The 12,323-nt window shown below is 36.6% G+C and overlaps 1 protein-coding gene across 1 annotated transcript in view; it reads left to right on the top strand.

Moving 5' to 3' along the window:
• The window catches only part of PLCH1 (phospholipase C eta 1), a 458,827-nt gene that overhangs the window by 354,567 nt on the left and 91,937 nt on the right, over nt 1-12,323 (top strand). The window contains exon 13 of the mRNA XM_053710072.1: nt 743-808. Within this exon, the coding sequence (XP_053566047.1) occupies nt 743-808 (66 nt within the window). The remainder of the gene's footprint in view (nt 1-742; nt 809-12,323) is intronic.

The raw sequence follows: 12,323 nt of genomic DNA, 5'->3' as shown, positions 1-12,323 counted from the left end.
GTATAATTCACTATAATATATTTAGGTCAGCATTAATGGCATCTTTAAAGGGACAGTCAAGTCCAAAAAAACCTTTCATGATTTAAATAGGGAATGTAATTTTAAACAACTTTCCAATTTACTTTTTATCACCAATTTTGCTTTGTTCTCTTGATATTCTTAGTTTAAAGCTAATTCTAGGAGGTTCATATGCTAATTTATTAGACCTTGAAGACTGCCTCTAATCTGAATGCATTTGACCACTAGAGGGCATTAGTTCATGTGTTTCATATAGAGAACATTGAGCTCATGCACGTGAAGTTACCTAGGAGTTAGCACTGCTTGGCTAAACTGCAAGTCTGTCAAAAGAACTGAAATAAGGGGGCAATTTGCAGAGGCTTAGATATAAGGTAATCACAGCAGTAAAAAGTGTATTTCTATAACAGTGTTGGTTATGCAAAACTGGGGAATGGGTAATAAAGGGATTATCTTTCCTTTTAAACAACAAAAATTCTGGTGTTGACTGTCCCTTTAAGGTCATAAGGTTATGAAGTTTTTCCATATTAAAATATTTTTCCATTTTTATATAACCAGGTTAGCTGATTGCTATAGAGCAGCTATGTTTTCAATATGTGAACCATACATTAATGTATCAGAAATTGATTGTTTATCTCATTATACTTTAAAAAATGTTAAAAGAAACATATTGCTAAATATATTTATTACATTTATTCAAATACGTTTATTGTGTTACATTTTGCAGAATTCAGACACAAAAGATCGGGGGAAGTCCAAAAGGACATCATTGGGTAATATTGCTAAACACAAGGTAAGACTTACGCTATGCTTAGGGACTATGCAACTGGGTTTGATATATATACATAGCAAGGGGATATTACCCCTTTTTCAAACATATAAAGGAACAATTTATCTATAAATGTTTGGAGGGGTAAAAGAAAATGTTCACTTAAAGGGATACTAACCCCAAATTTTTTCTTTCGTGATTCAGATAGATCATGCAATTTTAAGCAACTTTCTAATTTACTCCTATTATCATTTTTTCTTTGTTCTCTTGCTATCTTGATTTGAAAAAGCAGTAATGAAAGGTTAGGAGCCGGCCCATTTTTAGTTCAGCACCTTGGTAGAGGTTGCTGATTGGTTTGCTACATTTAGCCACAAATAAGGAAGTGCTACCCAGGTGCTGAACAAAAAAATGGTCCGGCTCTAAAGCTTACAGTACTGCTTTTTCAAATCAAGATAGCATGAGAACAAAGAAAAATTGATAATAGGAGTGAATTAGAAAGGTGCTTAAAATCTAATGCTCTATCAGAATCATGAAAGAAAAAAATTGGGTTTAGTGTCCCTTTAATAAAGGGTGATTACAGTATAAGACCCAGAGAGTCTTGGAAACACCCTGGGCCAATAAAGACTGAATTGAGTGCAGGCTTTACTTATTCAGTCTGTAATAAAATGACTAGGGTTCAGATAGAGCATGTTTAAGTTGTCACTCACAAATCTTGAACTGTATAGTGTTTATAGAATATATTGGCTCAAATATGAAAAAGGCAGGATACTTACTTTCCTCTGTCTATATTGTCCCTCTTTATCTAACAACAAGAACGTACCACAATCAGTGGCGTCACTAGGGTTGGTGTCACCCGGTGCGGTAAGTCATGGTGTCACCCCCCCCCAGAAAGCAGACACACACAAAAACACAGGCAAACACACATACAAACACTCAGACACACTTAAAAACATACTCAGATGCACACACAAACACTCGGAAATACACTCAGACACACACACAAAAACACTGAGACACACAAAAACTCAGACACACACATACAAAATATGTAAACTGCACTGCATTCATTAGGAAGCTCATGCCTAGAGCTGCTCCCTGGCTCAGCAGAACATCAAATGAAAGATAAACAGAGCACTCTAAAATAAATCACTGAAGAAAAGGTTTAGGCACGCAAACTATGAAAATTCTGCTCTCTGACTCTGTTCCAAGTCTGTCAGTGCACAGCCCTGGGCCGCATGTCACTGAGCAGTGAGCACAGATAGGCAGGCAGGTTTAGGCTAGCAGCGCAACTTTGCAAGCCCCACGGCACACCCACAACATTCATAGTGAAATTGGGCAGGGGAGGAGCAAAGTACAAACAAGCAAAAGCAGCCGGGAAAACTATTTGCTGAAATTGCAGCACTGGCTCAAGGGGCAAAAAAATTGTGTGTTTACAACTTCCCCAGTCCCACTAATGTTCACAAATGCCAGCCTCTAATAAAATAATCTATGCATCTCAACATTGTATTTCTTTGAATTTCAATAAAATTTAAAAAAAAAAAAAAAAAATTTTTTTTTTTTTTTTTTGGTGTCACCCCCTGCAGGGTGTCACCCGGGTGCGGCCCGCCCCCCCCCGCCCCCCCCCTAGTGACGCCACTGACCACAATATTAGTAATACTATGATAATGTAATTTTTTCATGCAAAATAACATTTCTGTTGATGTAATTTGTATTAATTTAAAATAATGTTCATGAGTACAGCTCGTCATTCTGCAGGAACATTACTGCACTTCCTTAACCAGCCACTGTATATTAGAAACGTGATTCAAATGGTTATGTGAAACATCATTGGTGTTGTTAAGTCATTTAACAAATGTTGCAATTAATTATGTCTGAGGTAAAAACTAAATTTGTATTTTCTAGGTTTTGTTTGCTTAAATAAACATGTAATCTCACTTTAACTGGCATGCCTTCCAATAGAATTAATATAGGCTTTTGATGATCTGATCATTTGTGATCTTATAAGCAGAACAGAATAATTCCTCTGCTTACTAAATACACTATGTGGACAAAAGTATTTAGATACCGTCACTCTTGCAAATAAATGTGGATTTACCTAACCAGACAAGCATGTGTGGGGTTTGTTGGGTACTGTATGCAATAGTGTAATAGGGAGTTTCTAGCAGAGCTGTCAGACTTCTTTGGAAGTGACTATGTTGGGAATGCCAGATGACAACTGTCATTCATGGACTACAACAGAGTGGAATAGGGTATTGCGGAGTGAAAAATAAGGCTATTCCCTCTTTCGTTGGGATAGACATGTTTATATGTGGTGTTTACTCAGGTAGAGCTAAGCACAGAGGGGGATCTATGATGGAGTGGGGCTGTTTCTGCTGGGAAGGACTGAATGCTTGTGATGCCCTTCAGCCTAATGGCCATTTGCTACTGATACATTAGTAATGATTCGGCACTACCTACACTATGGGCTCCATGTACTAAGCAGTCAGCGAGCTACCCGCAACAAATCTCGCGTCAAAATTCGCAAACTGATATGTACAAAGCCGTCAATTATGTTAAAACTCGCATCTTTAAAATTGCGAGCGTACTTATCCGCCAAACCTCGCTACCGCTCCATTTTTCACTGTAATTAGACACATTTGACCACCAACTCGCCAAAAACGAATGTACTAAAAAATCTATTTGTCCGCTCGCTACAATTTCCGCTCCCACCTCGTTATTTTTGCCTCGCCACCTTTTAGGTGGCGGGCAAGGTACAAAACAATAGGAAAGTCAATCTAGACGCCAGTCTAGACATATATAAAAGGCAGTAATATCAGCATTGTACTTACAGCATAACTGGCGTCTAATTTGTCTCTCATTTCCATGTACATAAATTGCGCCCAATTTGTCGACTGTAATTAAAGAGTAATCTATATTTTAAATTTGTATTGTATAGTTGTCAATCTTTATAATTATTTTTATATTAATATTTATATATTATCAGATCCAGATGAAGCCATATCCAAATTGTAAATAAATATTACAAAAATAACGCTCTGTTATCACTCTTCAAAAAATTTTGAACAATAATAAAGTTGTTTAGATAAGTTGAACTTTTATAGGAGCAAAATTCTATTCCCGTGACTACTATGATGTTTGTGACACCTTGCATGTCACGTGTTAATAATTGGCCAGACAATTCAACTGAAAGTTAAGTACATCAGCTTAGTCGCGGCGAGCGAGGCGTCAAATTTATCAACAATCCGCAACTGCTCGCGGCGGGCTAGACTTGTCTATTTATTGGGGGAATATTAGTACATAGCGACAGCGGACACCATTTCGCCCGCGGCGAGTAACGGCGAGTTTATCCGCGTCTACAATGACGGATGAATTGACGGCTTAGTACATGGAGCCCTATGACAGTACTTTAGAACAGATCACAGACCGTTTCTGCAAGATTGAAGTGTTTGCTTAAGAAGAATGAATTTAAAGTGTTGAATTCAAATCCCCAGTCTGAATCCATTTAAACATGTTCACCAAATGAATTGCCTTTATTGTAAATAAGTGTTTTTTATAACTCATCTAGCCATAATTTAAGCTATTTTCTAATTGTATTTGAGTATTAGCAATGAGCATTTCATATACTAATTTTGATATTAATGTATATTTACAACAAAAGGAACGCTAGAATATAAGTACCATACTCAAGTACAGGGTTTTGCTGTTGTACAGGTGACGAATGTTGGTAAAAACTGCATTAACTATATAATGCTTGTTTAGCAAAGGTAAAGCCTAACATTGACCAGCATCAGGTCTGCCTGTGACCATTTTATTTCCATTATGCAGGTTCTCCCTTCCATATTAAAGTAATTCCTGTGACTATTCCACAGTTGGGGGGTTGGATTGTGACTCACACCCTTAGTTGACTTTAAACCTTTAACACAGCTCTGGGTTTGCTGTAGTAGTCATCAGAGCAGATTCTACTATGGTCCTGATACACTCAGTTCTCAGATAACCCAGGTTATATGCATCATTACATCAGCATACAGAGTCTGCATTGTACTGTTTACCACAACAGGAACACAGCAGGGAGAACATTTTGGAAGTATTGAAATAAAAAAATAAAAAAATCATAATTCTTTCCTAAGATCAGGTGAGTCCATGGCTTCAGTAATTACTGTTGGGAATATCACTCTTGGCCAGCAGGAGGAGGCAAAGAGCACCACAGTTAAAATGCTAAGTATCACTCCCTTACCGACAACCCCCAGTCATTCTCTTTGCCTTTGATGCATGGAGGAGGTAAAGTTTAATTGTCTGAAGAAAAATTTTCATTTAATCTACAATCAAGTTTTGGGGTATTCCACGTCATTCCTTGCAGTCGGGTAGTGGTGGCTTTAAAACAGTTAGGAACTTGTAAAGAAAGTCAGAGTTGGCTACTCTGTTCTTTCTTTTTCTCTCTGTGAGGAACTGTGTCCTCTCATTCCTTGTAACTGTCTACATGCCGGACAGTGGAGCAGGTAAGTGCTTTTTCTTCCAGTTGGGGTGACCATGCACTTAAAGGACCAGTCAACACAGCACAAAACACAAAACCAAAACCAAAATAAATATATAGCCACATAGAGGATTAAGTTTATAATGTATATGAGCATTCAAAATAAAAACTTAGATAGTAAAATTATTATAAAACTTACTTTTCTCCTGTCTGTTTTACCAATTGTTCTGAGGCTTGACCACCTCCCACGCCTAGAGGAGGATGGGCTCACTGTGAGTGACAAATTTTATCTTCCAATCCAAGATTAGCCTATTTGCATTTTATTTCACCCATTGTGTGCATGTGAGTGTGCACGTGAGCCCCCGGAGTGTGCACGTCACCCCCCCTTGCATGTGCCCGTGACTCCCTCCTCAGACGTGCACTATTGTCTTTATAAATTACAAGCAGGCACAGCATGAAAGGCAGCAGCTCTGCTAAACAGCAGCTGTTCCCTTTCATGTCAGTTGGATTGGTGCCACATTATAGTGCTTCTCTGTCTTATATATTTTAGTGCACCCACATAATTGCAGCATACATTTTTATTTTGCTCCCCTTGCATGAACATTTTCACTATAAAAAATTATTTCAATTTTTTTTTAAAATTATAATGTTCCCATTTTATACTAAGTCTGTGTAATTTTGCACTTCCAATTACTTATTTTATAATTATCATTCCTAGTTTTAATTATAGGCTACCCATGCTACATATCTATTTATAAATGTATATTTTATATTAACAGGGTTAGCATACAAGAAGAGATGGAATATACAAAATACTTTTATAGGCTAACCCTGCTACATACATTTGTACTTTTCTTTTGTATATTACAATCCTTTGTTACCCAGCATGTCATTTTGCACCATTAGAAAGATGATGTTAGAAAGCACCCTACTTGCTTTTAAAATTTATAATGTTCATATATTTTTTTCAAGGCTAACCATGTTGCATATCTGTATGCAAAAAATAATTAGAAGTCAATTTCATGGAGATATTTTCCATTTGTTATTTCCACCTTTGCATGTAAGGTATTTTTATCTGTGCAAAATCCTTTACAAGCACCCTACTGCCTTTTCAAAGCTAAACCTTGCCCAGGCAAAGCCTTGCATGCAAAGGGGGTAAATAATAAACGTATGTCCTGTGAATGAGTTACAAGAGAGAGACATATATGTTGGTTATCGCAAAGTAGTATGTTATGGTTTTGCTGAGGACGTGTGTACTTTAGAAATAGAATGTTTGTAATTTATTCAATAAACTATATTTCTACTACAATTTAGGTTTCAATGTTTTTATTTTTTCACTTTTTATTTCTATTTAATTGTATATTGGAGATTTATGTGCAACTGATCGATGTAGGAGCATCCATTATATATATATATATATATACACACATATATATATACACATATATATATATATATATATATATACACACATATATATATATATATATATACACATATATATATATATATATATACACACACCAGTGACGTGCAGTGAGGTCAGAGGCTGGTGAGGCACTAGATATGATACGCCGGAGAAACACATGTACAGAGGGCCGCAAATAACCCAACAGGGCAGGTTTAAATGATAGCTGAAGCAGTGCACAGGTGACATAATCAGGTGATGCGTGAGAGCAAGTTAGTAACCACCGAGTTACTGATCAGCTGATTACTTCACCTGTGCACTGATTCAGCTATAATGAAAACCTGGCCTGTTGGGAGTACTTGAGGACCATTGTTGAGAAACACTGCACTAAAGCACCAGCTCATCGGAAATGTATTGATTACCTGGAGAATAAAGCACACATACTCTGCTCACTGACACCCACACACACTCTGCTCACATACACACTCACACAATTCTGTGGCACAGTGCCAGTTACTAAGCAATTAGAATGATTCACAATCTCTTCTCTACTCACTACTGTATTGTAAAAATAGAAATAATTTACCATACAAGTTTTACACAAAGGACAAGTTATCAATACTGCCAACACAGCTGCTGCAATATGGTGTTCAAGAAACGCACGTGCACATCCCACTTAGGTATGCTCTTCAACAAAGGACACCAAAGGATACCAAAAGAATGAAGTACATAATAATAAAAGTAAAATAGAAAGTTTATTTATTAAACTTTATTTATTTATTTATTTTTTGTGTGCAATTTCTATCTGAATGATGGAAATGTAATTATGACTTTCATGTTCCTTTCAAAAGCTAATTTGATTTGCGGACATGGGGCCAGTAACAGTTGATGCTAATTCTCAAAATATAAATAACTTGAAAAGTCTATTAAACTAGCATGCTCTACCTCAATCATGAAAGTTTAATTTTAAATGTCTCCCTTTGACTATGTGTTTAACCAGTAACTTTACAGTGGCATTATTTCCAAAAATCATTTAACTGCAATAATTACATATATTTTTTAAATGACTCATTATCTCCTTTTTATTAATATAAACTTGTATAAAAGCATCACATATTAAAAACACAATTCAACAGCTTTCAATTGATTTGTGAATTACAAGTTAACAGCAGTCTTTAAATAAATGGAGACACAGAGAAAAATAAAAATAGATACTGCATCCTCTGACTGAACAGACATAACATATATGCAAACATACTTGCAGCTCAGGAGTTTTAATTAATTTGCATTGAAGCTTTACTCCGTTTATAAAATATAATGGACTAAAGAGCACATAAATCAAATATTTAAAAAATAATGCTGCTTCCTATATGCAGGACATTTGAAAACTGGATTTGTATTCATACAGCAAAGTCTATAATTGTCCAGGCACAACAACTTAAAGAAACTAAGAAATGATCTAACACTACATATACACAATGCATATAATCCTTGTTTATGAGTGTAAACAGGCAACCTTATTAATGACCAATCTACTGTGTATATATTAGCTCTACAATTAAACAATAAACTTTTTTAAATAAGCAACTCCATAGCAACTTTTTTTGTTATAACATAATGCAACGGCAGTGACTTTAGCAAAATAAAACTGAAGACTTTCTTTTTTTCTATTCCTTGCTGCATTTTTTATTATAGTTTCAACTAACATGATTATATATTTAACCCCTATATATTGCGTTTTCTTACTCTCCAAGCTGCCCATCCAAATGCATTAACTTTACTGTTACTTTCTATGTAAAGGAACAGTTTTAATGTTTTAAAAATATTAGGAGTGTCCAGTTCCTAACCCATGATCCTTATGCACATGATGGTGCCACAAACAGCTGGTTCTCTCCACGGTCTGCATTAATATGCATAGACATTAAAGACGAATGGGTAAATGCATGTAACTCCTGAAATCACTCTTGTTGCCAAATTGACAAGCACGCAGCAGACAGGAAGGCACTGTGTCTTCTCTTCCTGACACGCAGGCGCTCTTCTGCTTCGGTGGACAGTGCACATCCTTTTATGTGCACTGCTCCACCAAAGAAGCGCAATGCCGATGTGCCGGTGACGTCACCACTTCCGGTTGCGGCTGCGCAGTGAATGAAAAATGCATATACGTATATGCATTTTTCATTCGGAGATCGTACCCACATGACTTAGGAGGACAGGGAAACTGGGAAAAAATGAAAAACGTTAGTTTTAGGAAAATACATAATTATAATGGCTAAGGTAAAGTTAGAAATACATAATCTTTAATAAGGAATGCATTTATAATTGTAACCTGCAGTGTTGACTGGTCCTTTAACAAATTAAAAACACTGCTTTTTTATTGGGACATAGATAATCCTGTTGTATGGGTTACAGTGGGGCATGAAGCAGGCACTGTAGCATGTGTGAGACTAACATTTAAACTCTTTTATAAAGAAAGGGTAAAATGTTTTTATTAGGCTTTATTTTCTGACACATATTTACTTGATAAAACAATACAAGTATAAACTGAAAGTAAGGCTGAATTTTCTATTTCAGCAGCTTATTCCTTTCCCCATTGCTTTAAAATAAAACAATGCAATATTTTATACTGTCAGGTTTGAAAAAATAGTTATTTCTGGTACTCAGTGTATCAGGAAGTAGGCACCTCTGTAATTGAGGTGTGGGGTTGCCAGAGAGGTATTTTAGAACTTTATTTGATGTTTATTAAATGTTTTTTCTTAACTTTTCTCACATAATTTTAGCTAGGGATTGATCCTAATTTGGGATAAAATTTAAAGTGTATTTTTTCCTTGGCTTATTTTAATTGAATATTAAAATCTTTGGAACTTATCTGTACAAGTTTATTTACTGTTTCACAACATGTCTGATATGGAGCAAGAGCCTGCTCTCATAAATTCATGCTTATTATTTTTAGATGCACAAATTGGAGCTCCTATGCAATTTTGTTCTTCATGTGTCAAGAAAACCTTGCAAAATAAAGGTAACATTTTTGAGCCTAATGTCTCTCAGGATAATGCTGTTAAAATAATACCTCAGCTTTCTCCTGCTACATCCCAAGCCTCAATGGTGTCACATGCAGTGCCCTGTGGTTCCTCTATAACTCCTAGTGGAGTTTATTTAAAAGCAGAAATTGCTGCCCAGCTATCTTCAGCGGTATCTGCGGCATTAGCTGCCATTCCCAGATTACAGGGAAAACGCAAGAGGAAATCTAGAAATTCAGAAAGTAAGGTGCCTGTCCTCGGTTCTGCTTCCTAAGTTGCCCTTTCTCATAAGTCCGATGAGGAGGATACATCGGGACTTTCTGAGGGTGAAATCTCAGATTCGGACAGTATAGTTCCTTCATCTGAGACTGAGGTGGTATCCTTCAGATTTAAGATTTAACACCTTTGTGTATTGTTAAAGGAGGTTTTAGCTACTTTAGATGACTCCTGTGCTGGACCGTGCTAGGAAGATTATCTCACAGGAATGGGAGAAACCAGGGGTGTCTTTTTCCCCGTCTCCCATTTTTAAGAAAATGTTTCCAGTCGAGGACTCCATTAAAGACCCTTGGTATGCTGTACCCAAAGTTGAAGGGGCCATTTCCACTCTGGCTAAGAGGACCACTATTGCTATTGAGGATAGCTGTGCTTTTAAGGATCCAATGGACAAGAAGCTGGAGGCTTATTTGAAAAAGATTTATGTTCATCAAGGTCTCCAATGGTCTCCAATGGCAACCTGCGGCGTGACTAGTGCGGTATCTTATTGGTTCAACACCTTGTCTAATTCTCTTTAAAGAAGAGATTTCCTTGGATGAAATTCAAGATAGGATTAAAGCTCTTAAGTTGGCCAATTCCTTTATTGCAGATGACATTTTACAGGTTTTTAGACTAGGAGCTAAAACTTCAAGCTTCTTTACTAAGCACTTTACTAAGTTAGGTTTCCTTACTAAGGTTGTTTCTAATAGAAATATCAATCAGGAAATTGTTGTTCCCTCTCTGTGTCCTAATCCTTCTTCTTCCAAAGAATGTTTGTTACACAATTTGGATGTTGTACGTGCTCTTAAATTCTACTTACAGGTGACTAAGGATTTTCGCCAGTCCTCTGCCCTCTTTGTCTGTTTCTCTGGGAAACGTAAAGGTCAGAAAGCTACTGCAACTACTCTTTCTTTTTTGTTACAAAGTATAATTTGTTTGGCTTATGAGACTGCTGGACAGCAGCCTCCTGAGAGAATTATGGCTCATTCTACAAGAGCTATTTCCTCTTCTTGGGCTTTCAAAAGTGAAGCTTCTGTGGAACAAATTTGCTAGGCTGCAACTTGGTCTTCTCTACATACTTTTTCCAAATTTAGCAAATTTGATATTTTTGCCTTGGCTAAGGCTTCTTTTGGGAGAAAGGTTCTTCAAGCGGTGGTGCCTTCTGTTTAGGACTGCCTGTCTTGTCCCTCCCTATTTATCTGTGTCTTGTAGCTTGGGTATTGGTTCCCAACATTAATTACTCAAGCCGTGGACTCACCATTTCTTAGGAAATAAAAACAAAATTTATGCTTACCTTTTAAATTTATTTATTTCCGGATATGGTGAGTCCACGGCCCCACCCTTTATTTTAAGACAGTTTTTCTTTTGACTATAACCTTAGGCACCTCTACACCATGTATTACTCCTTTTTCTCCATTTCCCTTCGGTCGAATGACTGGGGGTTGTGGGTAAGGGAGTACTTTTGCCTCCTCCTGCTGGCCAGGAGTGATATTCCCAACAGTAATTACTCAAGGCGTGGACTCACCATATCCAGAAATAAATAAATTTATCAGGTAAGCTTACATTTTTTTTTTCTTTTTATAAATTTACAAAAAAACAATCAACAATTTGTTGAAAATGATGTTATGTCCAAGTGTCCTTAAAGTGAAGGTCAATTTTCATCAATGAGTGCCCGGTTTTTAAAAATACTTTTTAAAACAGGGGCACTTTCATTGATGAAAATTAACATTGCACTGGATTTTAAGAAATACTTACCTTTTTCTCCTGCAAAACCGGATCGCCGATCTCAGCCTCAGTTCCTCTGTAGTGACGTCAGAAATGACAAAAACCGGCTTCCTCCAATCATGGCTTGCACCCCAGAGCGTCCAGCTCGTGATGCCTGGCTGTGATTGGAGGAAGCCAGTTTCGTCATTGCTGTTGTCTACAGCAGGAAGAAGAAGGAGGGAGATCGTCGATCCGGCTTTGCAGAAGTAAAAGGTAAGTATTTCTTAAAATCCAGTGCAATGTTAATTTTCATCAATGAAAGTGCCCCTGATTTTAAAAGTATTTTTAAAAACCGGGCACTCATTGATGAAAATTGACCTTCACTTTAAGGATAGTGTTAATATCTGTATTATAACAGGTTTGCAAATTTATGTGAGTATAATTTACTAGTTATTGAGTAAAACTAACTGACAGTGCTCTCTAGATTCATATTTAAGGATTCAAATAATCCACCAATAATGAAATACATAACTTTTTATTCCTATACTGCTTGAAAAATATTTGTTCTTGAACTATCCATTTGGAATATCCCAGATTCATGCAGCAACACTTCTATAAGATCTTAGATTCAATGTGCTACTACTGCTCCTATTAACAGGTCATGCATTTCACTTGCCTGTATAGTAT

The sequence above is a fragment of the Bombina bombina genome, chromosome 4 (genome assembly GCF_027579735.1).
Source record: "Bombina bombina isolate aBomBom1 chromosome 4, aBomBom1.pri, whole genome shotgun sequence".
Taxonomy (NCBI): Eukaryota; Metazoa; Chordata; class Amphibia; order Anura; family Bombinatoridae; genus Bombina; species Bombina bombina.
This window is presented reverse-complemented; position numbering and strand designations above follow the sequence as displayed.